General features: G+C 37.6%; 1 protein-coding gene and 1 long non-coding RNA gene across 3 annotated transcripts in view; one reads left to right on the top strand and one right to left on the bottom strand.

Annotated features, from left to right (window-relative positions):
- Nucleotides 1-603: 603 nt before the first annotated feature.
- LOC131101958 (polypeptide N-acetylgalactosaminyltransferase 4-like) lies at nt 604-20317 on the bottom strand. 2 transcript variants are annotated; one of them, XM_058047374.1, is made up of 11 exons: nt 20073-20317; nt 14649-15064; nt 12935-13104; nt 11297-11486; nt 11031-11216; nt 10136-10253; nt 7409-7585; nt 5762-5893; nt 3373-3483; nt 3093-3245; nt 605-3007 (listed from the first exon to the last, which is right to left on the bottom strand). In XM_058047374.1, exons 2-11 carry the CDS (start codon nt 15044-15046, stop codon nt 2876-2878), a joined length of 1767 nt encoding a protein of 588 aa, XP_057903357.1. In that variant the 5' UTR covers nt 15047-15064; nt 20073-20317; the 3' UTR covers nt 605-2875. The 2 variants fall into 2 exon arrangements, with proteins under 2 accessions (XP_057903358.1, XP_057903357.1); XM_058047375.1 differs by lacking the exon at nt 20073-20317 and having other exon boundaries at nt 604-3007; nt 14649-15060.
- The window catches only part of LOC131101959 (uncharacterized), an 18401-nt gene continuing 17995 nt past the window's right edge, over nt 20015-20420 (top strand). Inside the window, exon 1 of the long non-coding RNA XR_009119364.1 lies at nt 20015-20275. This is a non-coding gene — a long non-coding RNA (uncharacterized LOC131101959). The remainder of the gene's footprint in view (nt 20276-20420) is intronic.

Below are 20420 nucleotides of genomic sequence, written 5' to 3'. Positions count from 1 at the left end.
GAAAAGTTATTTTTGGAAAAATAGATTGGGAAAAGGGTATACTGAATTATGGGAATAAAGTCAAAATACTATTATATATATATTTTTCTTTCTCGTTATATTCTAACAAGAAAAATGTACAAAAATGAAGTGGTGGGTGTTATGATGACAAATGTCATTTTAGTAGCGTAAAGCTGAAATATTAAGGAAAAACATGTTATTTTTAAAGTCGTAACACAAAATTAAGTTGTCATTTTTGGAAAATTAGGTTGGAGGACAAGTTCTAATATTACGGGAAATAAAGTCATAATTACGATAAGAAAATGTACAAACATTAAGCTAAAAAAAACAGAAGAAATGAAAAAAAAACGGTTGTAATTAAAAAAAAATAAATTCAAAATATTACTTTACTAAGAGTAAATCCAAAAATAATGCCATTTTAGTTGCATGAAGTTGAACTATAAATTGATTTTCTAAAAGCTGTAATATTATGGGAAACAAACAAGTCAAAGTTGGGTGAGAAAGTTCAAATATTACGGGAATAAAGTCATAATTACAGGAAAACTGTAAAAAGTTTGGATCCCCAGCATTTATAATACTGTAATACGTCATTCTGCCACTAGAGGGCGTCCATTTATTACCAAGACAGGAAGCAAAGTAACACCGCAGGCATCAGGGTTCCTGTATGTTGTGTGTAGTATTCAAATGCATATGGTACACCATCCAAAAGTCCACAGATAAATCTTTAATTCATTTTCTTTCTTCAAATCAAGTAATCCCTGCATTGCATCAGTAGTTTCCATTCGGCCTCGGAGTTCTCTAAAGGTGCGGTTAGGACAGTTAGTCGGACTAATGGCACTTAGAATAAAAGCGGTCTCGTTTTGGACGGGATTCCCGCAGCACGCTTCCGAAGCAGCTGCTTTGGGTGCAAAAGGCTGCAGAACTTCACCTTCCTTCTTGTTGGCATTACATGCCTGGCGACTGGAACAATGGGGAGTGCAACAGGACTTCACGGCAATACCGATTCCTTCCTGGGGAGGCGCCAACGAGTCAGTTTAGGACGTTTGCCTTCAAGGTCAAACCCTATGGAAGACCGTTCCCGCCACTGAAAGATGAAAATATCCCACAGAGAAAATATTGAAATGATGAGACAAAAAGTTACTAAATTTTGACTTATCTTATTTTGACTTTTTATATAATTTGAACTTTTTATATTATAGTTGTGATTTTATATGTCAATTTTGAATTTTATTTTATAATTAAAAAATTTTAAACTCACAATTACTACTTTTTCTCTCATAATTTTAAGTTTTTATCTCAGGATTATTCATATACATATTTATTAATATTTCCTATTTTTGACTTTTTAGCCTCTAATTTCAATTGACTGATAATTTTGTATTTTAACTCATAATTATGACTTGTGTCATAATTTTGCCTTTATTTCAATTTCAACTTTTTTCTGCATAATTTAAATTTTTTATCTAATAATTATGACTTTTTATGTTGTAATTTACTTTCTCATAATTTTGACTTTTTTTATCTCAAGGTCAACTTAATTGACATAATTGAGATTTTTTTTAACGTCATAATTATTACTTGTGTCATAATTTAGCCTTTTTATTTCAATTTCAACTTTTTTTCCTGCATAATTTAAATTTTTTATCTAATAATTATGACTTTTTATGTTGTAATTTACTTTCTCATAATTTTGACTTTTTTATCTCAAGGTCAACTTAATTAATTGACATAATTGAGATTTTTTTTAACGTCATAATTATAACTGTCACAATTTTGCCTTTTTATTTCAATTTCAACTTTTTTTCCTGCATAATTTAATTTTTTTATCTAATAATTATGACTTTTTATGTTGTAATTTACTTTCTCATAATTTTGACTTTTTTTATCTCAAGGTCAACTTAATTAATTGACATAATTGAGATTTTTTTTAACGTCATAATTATAACTGTCACAATTATAACTGTCACAATTTTGCCTTTTTATTTCTATTTCAACTTTTTTCTGCACAATTTAAATTTTTTATCTAATAATTATGACTTTTTATCTTGTAATTTACTTTCTCATAATTTTGACTTTTTTATCTCAAGGTCAACTTAATTAATTGACATAATTGAGATTTTTTTTAACGGCATAATTATAACTGTCACAATTTTGCCTTGTTATTTCTATTTCAACTTTTTTCTGCATAATTTAAATTTTTTATCTAATAATTATGACTTTTTATCTTGTAATTTACTTTCTCATTATTTTGACGTTTTTATCTCGAGGTCAACTTAATTAATTGACATAATTGAGATTTTTTTTAACGTCATAATTATAACTGTCACAATTTTGCCTTTTTATTTCTATTTCAACTTTTTTCTGCATAATTTAAATTTTTTATCTAATAATTATGACTTTTTATCTTGTAATTTACTTTCTCATAATTTTGACTTTTTTTATCTCAAGGTCAACTTAATTAATTGACATAATTGAGATTTTTTTTAACATCATAATTATAACTTTATGTCATAATTTTGACTTTTTATCTCCCAGTTGTGACTTTCCATTAGGATATTTGGGTTCTTTCAGTGGTAGAAGCAGGCTTTCATTCAAATGGAGCCGACAGGCTGCCCCCTGCTGGTTGGGAGTGTGACAACAAGACACGCCGAGTCTGTCCAACAGGCACTTCCTGGTTTTCCTGCACTGGGAATAAAAAGGTAAAAAGTGAGTCTTCCCCATCGTTCTGCGACCACGCGAGTCCTCGTCTTTCTAGGACAGCCACTTTTCGTTCGCTTGTGTCTTCCCAGTAAAGGCACAGAGGGAGGGGGGAAGGTGGGTAGAAGTGGGCCACAGAAGAAGACCACTAAAATGTCAAAAGGAGGTCTCTCACGGTCTACCACTCAAACTTCCAGTACTGGTGTTTATCTCGCGGGATGCAGCGCTTCATGTGGACGTCCGTGCGGCCCTCCGGCTTGCGGTAGGCGGTCACACACGTGTTAGACTGCGGGTGGTAGATGGTCTTATCCTGGGCGGAGGACAGACGAGGGGTTACGGTGATGACGACGATAAAAATGGGGGGAAAAAAAATGGACAACATGGCCGCCACTTACGTCCCTAAACTCCCAAATGATGCTGGCCGGCTTGACTTCGCCGTCACGAGGGCAGTGGCGCATCCCGATGGACGACTGTCCTTCCAGCACCTCCGCACACAGCTCCGTCACCGAGTTGAAGCGGATTTCCTTCTGGGACGTGTACTCGAAGTACTGCACAATCACGGACATATTCGGTTCATATTTTCTGAAGATATGCTCAAAAGTCGAGAAACTGGGAGACATTTGATTGCAATCAAACTGATTTCTCGGAGCATGTGAATACGATCAGGAATCTCACCTGGTTGCCTCCCTGGCCGTGACAACCAAACAGGGAAAGCTGGGCGCCGGTGGGACTGTGATCCGGAGCGTTGTAGTCCAAACATTCCGAGTTTATTCCCGAGCTGCGCACCTGGTGGGAAGGAGGAGCAGGATTTTACATTTTGGAAATTCCCAGCGTAATATTACGGGAATAACGTCAGAATTACTACAGGAAAATTCACAAAAAGAAATTTGAAAGAGTTGGAAAAAAAACAGCAGAAAATAGAAAAAAATGTCATAATAATGTGTAATTTAACAAGAATAAATCCAAATATCAAAATTAAAAAAGCAGCATTATAATGGGAAAACAAGTTTTTACGAGAAAAATCCAGTCAAAAATATTAAAGAAAAACAAATGAGAAACAAACAAAAAAAAAAGTTTATAAAATTAGGTTGTGAAAAAAGTTTTAAATGTACGAAAATTAAGTCAAAATATTATAAAAATAAAGTCAAAATTACAAGAAGAGAATTTACAAGAAGAAATTTGAAAGAGTTGGAAAAAAAACAACAAACAGCAGAAATAGAAAAAAATGTATGTAATTTAACAAGAATAAAGTCCAAATATCAAAATTAAAAAAGCAGCATTATAATGAGAAAACAAGTTTTTACGAGAAAAAAACTATGATGAGAAAAATCCAGTAAAAAATATTAAAGAAAAACAAATGAGAAACAAACCAAAAAAAAAAGTTAGTAAAATTAGGTTGTGGAAAAAGTTTTAAATGTACGAGAATAAAGTCAAAATATTATAAAAATAAAGTCAAAATTACAAGAAGAGAATTTACAAGAAGTTGAAATAGTTAATAATATTAGAAAAAATTATTCCAACAATATTTTACAATAATAAACACTAAATATGAGGCAAAATAATGTTATTTTTAGTAGCGTACAGTTGAAACGTTAAAAAAAGTCGCAATATTATAAAAAGTCAAAATTACAAGAAGAGAATTTACAAGAAGAAATTTGAAAGAGTTGGAAAAAAAACAACAAACAGCAGAAATAGAAAAAAAATGTCTGTAATTTAACAAGAATAAAGTCCAAATATCAAAATTTAAAATAGCAGCATTCTAATGAGAAAACAAGTTTTTACGAGAAAAAACTATGCTGAGAAAAATCCAGTCAAAAATATTAAAGAAAAACAAATGAGAAACAAACAAAAAAAAAAAGTTTGTAAAATTAGGTTGTGAAAAAAGTTTTAAATGTACGAGAATAAAGTCAAAATATTATAAAAATAAAGTCAAAATTACAAGAAGAGAATTTACAAGAAGAAATGTGAAAGAGTTGGAAAAAAAAACAACAAACAGCAGAAATAGAAAAAAAATGTCTGTAATTTAACAAGAATAAAGTCCAAATATCAAAATTAAAAAAGCAGCATTCTAATGAGAAAACAAGTTTTTACGAGAAAAAACTATGATGAGAAAAATCAAGTAAAAAATATTAAAGAAAAACAAATGAGAAACAAACCAAAAAAAAGTTTGTAAAATTAGGTTGTGAAAAAAGTTTAAAATGTACGAGAATAAAGTCAAAATATTATAAAAATAAAGTCAAAATTACAAGAAGAGAATTTACAAGAAGTTGAAATAGTTGGCTAATATTAGAAAAAAAAATGTATTAAACAATATTTACATTTTACAATAATAAACACTTAATATGAGGCAAAATAATGTCATTTTTAGTAGCGTGCAGTTGAAGCGTTAAAAAAAAGTCACAATAAAATCACAAATAAAATCAAAAGTATGTTCTAAAAAAATCCAATAATAACTATTACTATTACCAGGGCTGTCAAACGATTGAAATGTTTAATCGGATTAATCACTGTTTTCAAATTAATCAATCATGATTAATCACCTTGTCTGAAATATGCCCATTTTTACCATATTTTTATTAAAAGAAAGACAAATTATAGGGCAGGAATATGTATATTTGTATGTATTAACCAAAACATTGACCTAACACTGCTTTATTTAATTCTTGCCTGAAGTCAGCTGGGATAGGCTCCAGCATACCCCGCCGACCTAGTGAGGATACGCAGCACAGAAGATGGATCCTTTAATAGCCGATTATTGGAATCAGACAAGAACTGTTTTATCATTAGCAGTGAGGAGTTGCGTTCAAAATCACCGCGTCATTTAAGATGGATGAATTATGAATTATAAGTGCATTTATGGGACTCCCCAGCATCATTAAAAGCAGTAATGTGTGAAGAAGTTCCCTATGCCGGGGTCGTGCCTGTAGAGGTTCTAATTGAACGCTTAGCATGGCTAAAAATGCTGGAGCCGCCCCTCGGGTGCGCCTGGTTTTTCCGGTTTCCCCAACAATGAGGCGGCGAGGTGATGAGCAGAGGAGGCGTGAATCAAAGATAAGACACTCACGGCGCCGTGCCAGCCCTCCCTGTCCTCGGGAATGTGGAGGTCGGGGTAGATGTTGTTCAGGTACCAGTGGAACGTGTTGCATTTCAGCCTCTCCCTCAGCAGCAGACGCTCAGAAATGTTGCCGTACGTCTCCTGGGACAGGAGTGCATTGATTATTACTCATCATCATCATCATCATCATCATGGCTACCACACACACACACACACACAGTGATAGGATGTTGGCTGCAACAAACCAACACAGCCTAAGGAACATATCAGAACATCCATCTTCCTGGTGTACAAGCGAGAGCAAATATTGAAGCGCCGTGTTTGCAAAGGTGCGCCACTCCCACCTTTAGCTCATAAAATCTAACGCGCGCACTCCACGCTTGGAGTGGAACTTTTGATATTGGCGTTTGAGGATCCACGCCCTTCTTCTTTTGTGTACGCACTCCAGGCACCAGGAAGTCAAAAGTCGCAACAATACAGGAAACCATTTATTGTTATGCTAGCTCTTTGCTGGATTTGAAATAATATTGTATTAAATAAATTAAATCTATCAAATTTTGTTAAAAATAATATAAAAGTCAAATTTGACTGTATTAATATTGAATGTTAAAAATAATATAAAAGTCAAATTTGACTGTATTAATATTGAACTACAATATCAAAAATATGTTATATTTATATTAATTTTTATATTTTTTATATTATTTTTTTAATTCATACAAAATAAATAGAATATATTGTTTCCCATATTTTCCCACATATGTATTTTACATTATATTAAATAAATTAACATTTCCATTATTTTATTTATATTTTCATATATGCATATTAAATTTTTAATATATTTTAAATATATGTAGAGTATATTTTATTATTTATATGCAATTAATATTTAATGTATTATAATATATTATAATATATTATAATATATTATAATTATTATAATATATTATATAATATATATAATATATAATAATAATATATATAATATATATTATAATACTTAAATTATATTATAGAACATTAATTACTATTTCAATAATTAAAATATTTGATGTATTAGTATAAAAGACAATGTACCTGTATCTTAAATTATATTATAGAACATTAATTACTATTTCAATAATTAAAATATTTGAATATATATTAACATTCAGCTATATCAAATATATATTGACAATATATTTATATTAATATAAAATATACAATTACATAAAAGTATATTAATAGTATTATATATTTTACATTATATTACATATTATTATTATTATTCATATTTAGCAAAATAAAAAATATTTAAAAATACAAATATTGAATATATATTAACTAGGCAACTTCGCCTGTCTAGTGAGAGTCTGCTGGTTAAAAGTTTCATGTTGTGGAAAGTGTTGGCTCAGAGATAATGATGTGTTTTGCTGTCATGAAAGCATCATGTCTTTGTGTTTGTGTAATTAGAGTCATTAGGAGTCATTAGGAACTTTATACAGCGCTTGGCAAACCTCTTCCTCAAGTCACAGCAGGAGAACTAAAACCACATCCAGGTCAGCCAAATTCCCACCCAGTGTAAAATAATCCGTGCGAGGTCGCCAGGAGGTCACGCAGCTGTCCCCGGCGCTCACGCGCTTCGCTCGTGTTTTCATTCGCCTGGTATCGTACCTTCCTGGCGGCCGGGTTCCTGTGGTAGAAGTGCTGCTTGTACGAGTCCATCCACACCTCGGCCGCTCGCACCGTGTTCTGCAGGAAGTTGGGCCGGGCGTAAGGGGCCTTCTTGGGGAAGACGTGACCCACGTGGGAGCAAGGGTGGATCTCCAGGCTGCCGCCGCACTGCCACACCTTCCGCACAAACACACACACTTTTAGCGAGTAGATTAAGCCATTAGCGACAAATCTGGCAACTTTTTCTCAAGGAAGCTACAGTAAACCTCGGATATATCAGACTCGGATATATCGGAAATTCGCTCACAACGGACAGATAAAAAAGAACCGATTTTTCTGTAATGCATTTCCAATAAAAATTCATTGCATATATCGGATTTTTTATAACGGATTTCGCCTATTTCGGACAAAATCTCCAGTCCCGTTCCAATGCATTTCCATGAAATTTCCCTGGCATATATCGGATGGCCGCATCGTGGCGCTCCGATTCGCCGAATCGTGACAGGCTATCGCTATACGACGTCATTTGCAGCGTTTGCAGCGTTGCCTGCGCGTCCAGGTACATTGGAAACATAGTCAAGGAAGTGCCTTTTTATAACGGATAAAATCCCATTTACGCATATACCGGATATAAATCCCATATATGCGTAAAACGGACATTTTCCGGTATACGCATATAACGGATTTCGCTTATATCGGACAAAACCAGTGGGAACAATTGAATCCGATATATCCGAGGTTTACTGTACAATGAAAAGCATGCATCGCTCTTCTCAACGAGCAGCGGGTCCTGCTGTGGACGTCCCACAACCTAAAAGCAAAAGTTATTAGTTAATATTAGGAGAAAAACAACTAATAAAGTTGTTTTTTGGTCAAGGAAAAATTGTAAAGTCAAATCATCATGGGAATAAAGTCATCATGAGCAAAACTATTACAGCAATTACAGAAAAACTAGCTGCAATTTTAGGAAAATAAAGTCAAATTCATAGAAAAAACGTTTTCTACAAGAAACTATGAGAAATTCTAACAAGAAAAATGTTGCTATTACGACAAAAGTTGTCATAATTTTATGGAAAACAATATAATAATATGAATATTCAAGAAAAAAAGTTACTGACTAAAATTACGAAAGTTACTAGTTTCTACCTTTTCCATTCTTTAGTAGAACTAAACAGGTACACGTCCACAAAATATTGCTGTTTTCCACCAAAACAACTTTTGATGGAAAGATACATTCCAAGCATAACTACTATATTTCTTCAGCCAAAAAATCTAAACAACTACGCCACAACATTAACGATTCAACGCCACACGGTGGATGAGTGGTTAGCACGCAGGCCACACAGCTAGGAGACATCAGTCCAGAGAAAACCCACCCATGCACGGGGACAACGTGCAAACTCCACACAGAGATGTCAAGTGAGGAATCAAAACCAGGGTCTTCCTGATCTCCTGACTGTGTGACCACTCATCATGCTAACCCAGGGGTGGGCAAACTACAGCCCGGGGGCCACATCCGGCCCGCCAAGTGTTTGAATACGGCCCGGGACACAAGCATAATGATGATAATAATAATAATAATAATAAATTTTAAAATATTTAAATATAAAATATTTAAGACCAGGGTTCAATCCCACCCTCGGGCATCTCTGTGTGGAGTTTGCATGTTCTCCCCGTGCATGCGTGGGTTTTCTCCGGGTACTCCGGTTTCCTCCCACATTCCAAAAACATGCTAGGTTAATTAGCCACTCCAAATTGTCCATAGGTATGAATGTGAGTGTGAATGGTTGTTTGTCTATATGTGCCCTGTGATTGGCTGGCCACCAGTCCAGGGTGTACCCCGCCTCTTGCCCGTAGACAGCTGGGATAGGCTCCAGCACCCCCCGCGACCCTCGTGAGGAAAAAGCGGTAGAAAATGAATGAATGAATGAATAAAATATTTAAATAAAAATATTTAAATATAAAATATTTAAATATAAATATAAAATAATAAATAATAATAGCAGATTGCATGACACTTTTACAGATACAATAATACCAGGTGGACTGTTACGTGTAAAATATATAGTCTGCCCCCCCCCCCGTTTTGTTAAATCAATGCGGCCCGCGAGTCAAAAAGTTTGCCCACCCCTGTGCTAACCGCTCACCCACTGTGCGGCCCTTGCTCTATTGTGACATCACCTCTTTTTGCCTCTCCATCCATGCATTTATTTTCTATACTATCCCCTTGCACAAAACAAAACAAGCAATGAAACATCCAACTGTACCCTGCATTGTTAGAGTCGGCAACAGGAGACCAGGAATCCTGAACTTAATCATTAACTTTAAGACAAGAAGTACATGAAACTGAACCTTTGTACACAAGCTTGGGTATTTATGGCTTTAAGAGTGCAGGAAATGACTTTAAAAACATAACCAAAATTCATGTTGAATAGTAATCATAATGCAAATGATAATAGTGTACATATGAATAAAAGCACTACTATATACTCTAAGCATACATGTTGTTAACTAAGCAAATAGCTATTAGTGTAATATTTGCTTTCTCTGCTTTTCAGTGCGGCCTTAATCCTTCTTAGTCATGATTGACAAAATGCCGGAGGCCATAAAAAGTCAAGCGTTGAGCCGCCACCGCCGCCGCCATCGCCCACACCTCCGATTTAGGACGACTTTTTCACTGATTTTATCTTGCCAAATGTGTGCCAGGAAAGGCCAAGACAAACTCACCCGAAAGGAGAGCTCCAGGTTTTCTCCGCCCCACACCTCCATGCCCATGTCGTAGGTGCCCAGGTGAGTGAAGTAGGCCTTGCTGACCGCAAACAACCCGCCTGCCATAGTCGGGGACCTGAAAATATGATAGGGGACTAAATGTATTCATTTATTATTTCAAGATACAGAACAGTTTCAGTTTTCTGGCACAGTGGTACCTCGGTTAATGTGGAACGGATAGCGCTTTTTTTCAGTTAACATCCAAAATGTATGCTCAAATTTGGGATGGAATTGGTTCTCCCAAGAGGGGCTGGACTTTAATCCATTCTGGCATTGCTCTCAATCTACCGGTTCCTACCCTAACCTATGGTCATGAGCTTTGGGTAATGGCTGAAAGGACAAGATCACGGGTACAAGCTAACGAAATTAGGTTTTCGAAGGGTGGATGGGTGAGAAGAATTGGCCATCATTTTTTATTTTTTATAATTTTTTTTTTTTTAATTGTGGTGGAGAAATAAATTGAGGAGAAATAATTCTGGAAAAGATTAATTGGATTTACACTATTTTATTTTCTATGGGAAAACTTGCCTTGGTTAGAGTTTGTTTTGGTTTGAGTCAGATCTCCTGCAACAAATTGATGCTAACCAAGGTGCCACAGTATTATCATATTTATTATTGACACTGTGAATGCTACCAATGATTTATCTCAGGGCTGTCCAAAGTGAGGTCTAGGGCCAGTGGCGGACCACACACACAGCCCACATAGATTGGCTCATCGCTTACAGAAAATAAGAAAAAAAAAGTTTTTAAATACATGAGGCACGCCTAATAAAGAACAGGACGTGGTTACACAATACAGCATGAGAGAAAAGGAGCAGGAAGAAACAGAGCTTATTTAAAGCATTCAAGTCACCTGAGGGGGTCGATGCGCAACTTGCGCCTCTTGCGTTCCACCTCGGGGACAGCGTGCCACTGGAAGGTGAGCCTCCAGTCGAAGCCGCCGATCATGGGCTCGTCCGTCTGCATGTAGAACTCAAAGCTGTTCCAGTCGATGGTGTCGATGACGGGGCACACGATGGTGCTGGGGCTCTCGCCGATCCTTAAAAAGAAAATGGCCACCGTGGCGCCGTGACGTGGAAATCCCTGCTACCTGTCGTTTTAACGTACGCGACGCCTCACCTCTCCAGCAGGGGTTCGATCCAGCCGGGGACGCACTCGCAGTGACAATCCAGGAAGGTCAGCACGTCGCCTGTGGCGTAGGAGGCGCCGATGAGGCGAGCCCGGACCAGGCCCTCGCGCTTTTTGGTGCGGATGAGCCGGACGCGCTGCAGGTTACTGACGTATTCCGCCAGCTGAGATTTCAGGTAGACTGCAGGAAAAAAAAAAAAAAACGCCGTCGTTAGACATCAAAGCAACGCCATCGCTTGAACATACGCCACAACAGATCGTTTGAGATCAGCGACTTTTCTAGAGAAGAAACATCTGAATTTATCTGTATTATAAACATCAGTATTTTTTTGTGCCATTAAAAAAAATAATGATTATCTGATTCGAGTGACTACTTACATATGTATACTTATGTGACTTTTAAAAAACAAATGTAATACATTAGCCTACATTTCCAAATATACATTATGTTTTAATGTAGTGATTATGGGGTGTTGAGTATAGAATTTTTTTTAAATTCCATTTTGTAATAAAGCTGCCAGATAAGAAAATGTGAACAATGTGATGCTTATACATGTGATAGCTTACTTTTTATTTTCCATAAATATGTATTCATGTTGCCATTTTAGAATAAAATCTGAAAAACGTGAATACTTAAGTACTGTTTAATTTTTAATACATTTGCAACCATTTTTATTAAACATTGTATTTATGTTGTTACCATGTAGTGCAATTTTTATATTTGAGTTTATTTTATTCCAGTTTGGAATAAGGCGGTCACATAACATGCATGAAAGGGAAGTGTTGTGAATACTTATGTACATGTGTTTTTGTTTTTTTTTTTACTTTTTTATACATTTTCAAATAATTCTGGAAAAAAAAGATTCATTTTGTAATTTTAGGGTGTATTTTTGTTATTTATTAATAAACCAACTTCTACTTTTTTGTCAACCTTTGAACCCTGCGGCTTATAAGAAGATCAGATGGTGCGCTACCGCTAGCAATGAGCTCTAGCTTTTGGCGTGAGATAGCATCGCCGTCTACGGCTGGATAAACTACGTTTTTGTTGAACAACTTAGACACACAGAGTGTTCTGAAGACAGTCCATCGTTATTAAAATGACAAGAACACAGCAAGATTGCTAAGTGACACACAAAAAGTAGGTTAGCATGAAAGGTTAGCTCGCCTGTGTTCTAGCTAGCCACCGCCAGAGAGGCGCTGCAAATGGCCGAAAAAAAACATCAGCGATCACACACCCTGGTATAGACGGGCTTCGTATGTCACAAGATGTCATCAAACGGCAACCAGTACAACCAGTCCAGGTTGTACGCCGCGTCTCGCCCAATGCTGGTTAAGCTAGAAAATGGCTGTATGGCTAATTGTGGCTAATATGTTTGTAAATAATAGTTCTATAATAGTTCTGTGTTGACAGGTTTAGTGCTGAGCCTCAGGGCATCCTCTTGCTCTTCACCTTTTGTCGTTTGAACCAATTAGCATTTAGCCAAACACAAAGGACCTAATTATCTTGGAGCGAACGTCAACACGGAGCCATGGAAATAGAGACTGGGCGCATGCATGAGAAACTGCCAGATTTCTGAAAAACTGAAGCGTTTGAGAGCCACTTTACTTGGACCTTTGCGCTGCTCCCACCTCGGTCGCTGTAGTCATCGATGAGGATGATCTCCTTCAGCAGGATGGCAGGCGTGCTCTCCAGGACGCTGTGGATGGTCCTGAGCAAGGTGGACCAGGCCTCGTTGTAGAAGGCGATGACCACGGAGGTGGTGGGCAGGCGGCGGTAGTCGAACGTCTTGCTTCGGCATCTGAGGGCAAGCAGCGGGTGGCATGATGTAGCCGCGTGGAAAAACGGGCTTTTGGGACGTCTTAATCCAGGTGGCAGCCATTAGGCTCGGCCATAAAAACCAAGAAGGGAGACGATTTGGGGAGGGAGGAGGGGGGGAGAATGCCGCTCCGAAGAGCAACATACCACAGCAACGCTCGGGGAGAATGGCGAGTAAACAAAAACGTCGACTTGGAGAGAGACAAACTGCATCAAAGTAAGAAGCTGGGGGGACAAAAAGGAGGCCCGCATTGCTGCATTACGAAAGTACTGAGCAAAGCTGTACTATGTACAGTATATGCTATTTTTTACTTTGATTTTTTTTACTTAATTTTTTTTATGTCATAGGCTTTGTCCACATCTACAAAGACACAACGCAGCTCCCTCGGACCTTCTCTGTACTTCTCTATTAACATTCTTAAAGCAAATACTACATATGTAGTACTCTGTCTTGGCATGAAACCATACTGCTGCTCACAAATACTGACTTCTGCCCTACTTACTGTTCAAACTAAAGTACAAGTCATCATAGACTTCTACTTTCACCTTAGCATTCATTTCTCTGTACTGCTTACTCTCTTCAGTCCTCTCCATGTCCCATGTCTTCTTAGCTAACCTTTTTTGCTGTAATGTTTAAGTCGGATGCACTTCCTGACGCAACCCTCTGTATTTATCCGGGCTTGGGACCGGCAAAACAAGGCACTAGATCAGGGGTGGGCAAACTTTTTGACTCGCGGCGGGCCGCATTGATTTAACAAAACGGGGGGGCAGGGGGGGGCCTGGGGGGGCCAGACTATATATATAACAGTCCACCTGGTATTATTGTATCTGTAAAAGTGTCACACAATCTGCTATTATTATTTATTATTTTATATTTATATTTAAATATTTTATATTTAAATATTTTATATTTAAATATTTTTAATTTTATTATTAATTATTATTATTATTAATTATTATTATTATTATTATTATTATTATTATTATTATTATTCATTCATTTTCTACCGCTTTTTCCTCACGAGGGTCACGGGGGTGCTGGAGCCTATCCCAGCTGTCTTCGGGCGAGAGGCGGGGTACACCCTGGACTGGTCGCCAGCCAATCACAGGGCACATATAGACAAACAACCATTCACACTCACATTCATACCTATGGACAATTTGGAGTGGCTAATTAACCTAGCATGTTTTTGGAATGTGGGAGGAAACCGGAGTACCCGGAGAAAACCCACGCATGCACGGGGAGAACATGCAAACTCCACACAGAGATGGCCGAAGGTGGAATTGAACCCTGGTCTCCTAGCTGTGAGGTCATTGGCTCAAGCCATGATGCCAGTTCGTATGTTGAGTTTAAATGAAATACTTTGGAAAGAACGGACGGGCCGTATTCAAACACTTGGCGGGCCGGATGTGGCCCCCGGGCCGTAGTTTGCCCACCCCTGCACTAGATTGTACCCCGTTGAGGCTCCATTTGAAAAATGTAAGTTTAAAAAGGAGAAATAATAAAAGTCACTACCAAAAACTCACTCGGGCATTCTGTTGTCTTTGATGTGTCGATGGAGAGAGATCTTGTCGCTGACAAAAATGTTGATGGCGTAGCGCTCCACGCTGTCCTCCTCCTGCTTCTTTTCTTCCGGACTGAGGTTAAGGTGCGCCGCCCGGCCCCACTCCCCCGGGGCGTTGTCGTCGGCAGGCGGTTTAGCGTACAGCGGCCTGGATAACGACCGGTCGTCGTCGTCGGCGTCGTCATCGACTTTTTCGGGATGCTCCGCCGCCGCGCGACGCTCGTGGTCCAGGCTTGGTGCGCCGTGGTCGGGGGCCGCGGAGGGGGAGTGCGCCAGCAGGAGGTATCCCAGCCACAGCAGCCACAGCAGGAGGAAAGCCTTGGCGAGCACACCTAGCTTGCGTGAGCAGCGTCCCCTCATGGCGGCGAGGACACGGGACTGGACGACACAAACCATAACACACATTTCCCCATTTTTAGTTATTCCAAAATATTTCATGTTTTTTCTTAAATAATATAATATAATATATATATATATATATATATATATATATATATATATATATATATATTCCAAAATATTTCATGTTTTTCTTAAATTATATATATATATATATAAAATAATATAATAATATATATATTCCAAAATATTTCATGTTTTTTCTTAAATAATATAATTATATATATATATATATATATATATATATATATATATATATATATATATATTCCAAAATATTTCATGTTTTTTCTTAAATATATATATATATATATATTCCAAAATATTTCATGTTTTTCTTAAATAATATAATATATATTATATATATATTCCAAAATATTTCATGTTTTTTCTTAAATAATATAAAAATAATATATATTCCAAAATATTTCATGTTTTTTCTTAAATAATATAAAAATAATATATATATTCCTAAATATTTCATGTTTTTTCTTAAATAATATAAAAATAATATATATATTCCTAAATATTTCATGTTTTTTCTTAAATAATATAATATATATATATTATATATATAATCCAAAATATTTCATGTTTTTTCTTAAATAATATAAAAATAATATATATATTCTAAAATATTTCATGTTTTTTCTTAAATAATATATATATATATATATATATAAAATCCAAAATATTTCATGTTTTTCTTAAATAATACATTTTCTTTATGTATCTTTACATAATATATCTTTCTTTCTTTTTATTATTACCATAATACTTTTGTTCATATTACAACTTTGTTCTTGTAAAATGTCTACTTTTTTCTCATTACAATACAACTTTTTTCTTGTGATATTTTCGCTTTTTTCTTTCTTTTCCATAAACTGAATTTAGACAAAAGTCAAAGTCAAATATATGTGCAAAGTTTTATTAAAATGTAAACCATTTTTCTTGATCATTTCAACACCATGTCACCAAAATGACATTATTTTGCCTCACATTATAAGCTTATTCTCGCAAAACTGAGACTTATTTTTCGTTTTGTCTTAATATTTTCAATTTTTGCTGGTTTTTTTTTGTTGTTGTTAAATTGTATTTTTGGAATATGCTGCGGGCCGCACTCTGGACACCCCCGTTTTATACCATTTCTTGCAATTTGGAGCGTGGGCAGATTATTCACAGGAAACTCCTGTTTCCACAAGCGGCCACCGAGGAAGCGGCCTGCCTGGACGTGGGCCAGAGGGCTCAGAGTGTCCTGAGGTTACAAAACGGGAGACGGCGTGAGGACAAAACCCCCCTTTGACCGGGCCGTCCGTCACACCTTCCAAACGCTCTACATCCGATAGCTCGGAGCTGCTGGGAAGCGAGGACTTCATGTGCATCTTAAAGCGTGCCATCGCTTCTTGGCAAGATGCGGCAGAAAAGGCGAGGAACAACATTCTGCTTCACGAGCTTTTAATTAGTGGCGAGCAGTCCAAACACTTGAAAAGATGAGGCTCAGAAATGGATGCAGAAGCTTGGGGCTTTTATAGATCACAGAAAACACTCTTTGGGGGATATTCCAGCTAAAGTCAATATCATTCTCCCCTCTGCTGACACTCCAAATTACAGTCACGTGACTCTGCATATTTTTATATTTTTATTCTGCACGTGGTCGACGCGGTCACGAGTTAAAACATGTTCTAACTGTGCTGATAATCTCATCTCGTCTCAAAGCCATCTCATTTCCCTTACTTGGTCTAAGGCGGCCCGCATGCAGGTTGCTACAACAGGAAGTTACCCGGCATGCCTTGCAGGTTATAAATGAGTATAAAATGGTACCGTTTTACACATGTACTAGCGTGTAAGTCAGGAGTGTCCGAACTCTTTCCAGCGAAAGCCACATAGAAAAAAAATGAAAGGAGGCAAAGGCCTCTTGGTAAAGTTAGGTTATACTGTATATCAGGGGTGCTCATTAAGTCGATCGCGGAGGTGGTACTGGTCGATCGCTGGTCGATCGCGGCGTGACATTAAAAAAATATCATCCCAGCATCAATGCCGTCACTTGATTGACATACAGGGCAGCCATTCAGATGACAACTGAATGTTGCCCTTCGGGCGACCAATCAAATCAAACAACGTCTCTAAGTGCAGCAGAACTTACGATGTCAGCCTATCATCCATCCCCGTTACTTGATTGACATACAGGACAACCAGTCAGATGACAACTGAATTTTGACCTTTAGGTCACCGCTCATGCGTAAACAACGATGTAAAGTGCTAAGCTAGTCGGCGAATTGCGTTAGATTTTAAGCCCTCGCTAAAGTTTATGGTCACTAAAATGAGTGAAGGAGCTGGACCAAGTAAAAAGGCAAAAACTGGACCAAGTAAAAAGGCAAAAAACATATCACTTCCATACGGATATGGAATATTATACGGATATTATGATACAGATATTATCCATGACTGATAAACATTTGGAAGTGTGCTTGAGGCTGGCTATCAGCAGCTACTGTCCGGACTATGCATCCCTGGCTGGTTCAATTCAGTGCAAGTCATCAAAGTAAACTCAGGTAATTACAAAAAATGTTAATAGTTAATTATGTGTGTTTTGCAATATTGGCTCATTTGGTTATGTAAGGTACATCAACATACATTGTACGTACAAATAATCCTCAATACATTTGAATATAAATAGATGTTTTGCATTTTTGTAGTGGGTAGATCATTTTGACTCGCTCATTTTAAAAGTAGCTCGCATGCTGAAAAAGTGTGAGCACCCCTGATGTATATACTTGATATACATGAAAAGGCCTATTATCAGTATCAACTTCAGTCCCCCCCCCCCTCCCCTCCCATTTTTGGCATTGTGTCTTTGTAGATCTGGAGAAAGCCTATGACAGAGAGTTCAAGGTGGAGGTGGGACCGCATCAGGGATCAACTCTGAGCCCCTTCTTGTTTGCTATGGTGATGTACAGGCTGACAGATGAGCTTAGACAAGAACCTCCATGGACTATGATGTTTGCAGATGACATTGGGATTTGTAGTGAGAGCAAGGAACGGGCGGAGAAGACGCTAGAAGAGTGGAGGTTTGCCCTGGAAAGGAGAGGAGTGAAGATTAGCCGCAGCAAGATGAAGTATATGTGTGGGAATGAGAGAATGAGAGGGACCCGAGTGGAAGAGTGAGGTTACAGGGAGAAGAGATACAGAAGGTGGAGAATTTGAAGTACTTGGGGTCAAACAGTCCAGAACAATGGAGATTGTGAAAAGGAGGTGAAGAAGCGTGTGCAGGCAGGATGGAACGGGATGAATAGGCCACCTCCTCCAGCTCCACCGGGAGGACCCCAAGGTGTTCCCAGGCCAGTATGTCCCAGGTCTGCCCCGGAGCCTTCTCCCGGCTGGGCATGCCCAGAACACCTCATCAGGGAGGCTCCGGGATTATTATGTTTTCCTTCCCAGAATATCTTTACTCCAATAAAATTAGAACTTTTCCCCCAAATACCTAATTTTATTTTGTTTCTTATAACTGTATGCTATTAAAATGATAATAAATATTTTTTCTCAGAATATTTCAAGCTAATTCTCATAAACTTGCACATTTTTTCTTGCAATATTTTTACTTTATTCTTGTAAAATTACAGCTGTTTTTTCCATTTTTGTCTTGTTCTAGTTTTCTTCTTGTCATATTTTGACTTTGACATTTAAACTGTATGTTACTAAAATAAAGCTATTTTTCCACATAATATTACAACATTATTGCAGTAAAATTAAAACTTTTTTCTCTGAATATTTGGACATTATTCTTGTAAAAATACTGCTATTTTCAATTGTAATTGTAAAAAAAAAAAAAAAAAAAAAAGACAGGTACTACAGTATTGGTAGTACCCGGTTAGACCGGGTCCCAGGTGTGCCGACCAGATACCACACAGCTGACGTCATTATTGGTCCAGCTGGTCATTATTATGAAAACAATATTTCCACATCTTCAAATAACAACAAGACACAAGCTAAAGTTAGCTTAGCTTTAAGACTGGACGCTAGGGACCTTGTTGTCAACAGCATGCTGTGAAGTAAACAAAAGAGCCTTGTTCGTTCTCCGCTGTTTGTTAGCGAGATAGCGTGTCGTGTTCAATGACGTATGTTTTTCACAGTTTTAACTCGTCTGAAGTTGAACTGAGTCAAACCGAGGAGCCGAGCAGTGGAACTCTAGCACTCGGTGTGTAATAGTGCAGATTGTGGCCACCACAGGACTGGAGTGGAACTATATCAACATGGATGTCCTGGTTTACCAAACAAACAAGCTTGATGAACACGTTTAGGCCTTGTTGGACGTCGAGGCTCCGTTGTAGAGGGACAGTCCCGTTTCTTTTACCCCGTTTCTGTAAAGGATGTTTGTAACGACATGACGTACACACACACACATGTGGACCCAGTGTGGTATTTGCATGTTTGTTTCCAGCTTTAAAAAGACACGGCACATTTCCTCATTCATTCCTCCAATGTGTGTGTGTGTGTGTGTGTGTGTGTGTGTGTTGCTACACAGCAGTGCAAACATGCACAATAAAGACCCTGCATGCCAGCTTCACTCCCCAAAAGCTACGAGGGCCACTGGAAGTACAACAAAACAGAACCAGCTCATGTCCTGCAATGGCCTAAAGATGCTTAACACACACCAGCACACCTGTCTTCCGGGTTCATGCATTTTTAAATGCAGTTCAAGAGACTTGACACACTTGCTCGTTTGCATTACAGGTGATGATGACGTAGGACGTCTGTACAATTTTTTTTTTAAACCCGGCATCAAAATGGCTGCTGATGATAATGATGATGATGAACTGAAACACTAATTAAACGTGTAACCTCTCTGAAGAGTCTTTTCATAACACTACCAACGTTTTTATTGACTACGGCGCCCTGACACAGAAACTGTGGAGTTCAAATAAAGTTAATTCAAATGACAACCGGCGCGAAGCAGAGGGAACAACCCGTTTCGACAAAAGTTACCTACCTTAGCGAGAAGTTACATGTCTCTTTGCGTCTGCGGACGTAGCTGTTTGTCAGCACGACTGCGGTCGCCCTCGGCTGGAAGCAGTGGTGTGCAGATGTCAGCACAGACACATCCTCCACTCCTCTGCCCCGCTCCACGTTACTACTTGCTACATTTCCGGCGCAGCCTTTCGTAATAAAACCTTGGGCAAAATTAGCCGTGTCGTAAGTAAACAATTTTGTTGCTATATTGGCTGTTTTGATTATTGTAAGCTGGTTTATTTATTTACTTGGCTACCTTAACATTCATTTAAGCTCCAACGTATTACAACAACGTGCAAAAAATTCGACTTCCGGGTACACTTTTTTC

The sequence above is a fragment of the Doryrhamphus excisus genome, chromosome 14, assembly GCF_030265055.1.
Source record: "Doryrhamphus excisus isolate RoL2022-K1 chromosome 14, RoL_Dexc_1.0, whole genome shotgun sequence".
NCBI lineage: Eukaryota > Metazoa > Chordata > Actinopteri > Syngnathiformes > Syngnathidae > Doryrhamphus > Doryrhamphus excisus.
Note: the sequence above shows the minus strand (reverse complement) of the source record. Positions and strands in the feature narration are given on the sequence as shown.

Coding starts and splice junctions, on each gene's coding strand:
- LOC131101958 (XM_058047374.1), bottom strand. CDS start 15,046: ATGAGGGGACGCTGCTCACGCAAGCTAGGTGTGCTCGCCAAGGCTTTC. Junction 13,105..14,648: donor AAAGACAACAGAATGCCCGA/GTGAGTTTTTGG, acceptor GCTTGCCCTCAG/ATGCCGAAGCAAGACGTTCG. Junction 10,254..11,030: donor TTGCGCATCGACCCCCTCAG/GTGACTTGAATG, acceptor TCATATTTTCAG/GTCCCCGACTATGGCAGGCG.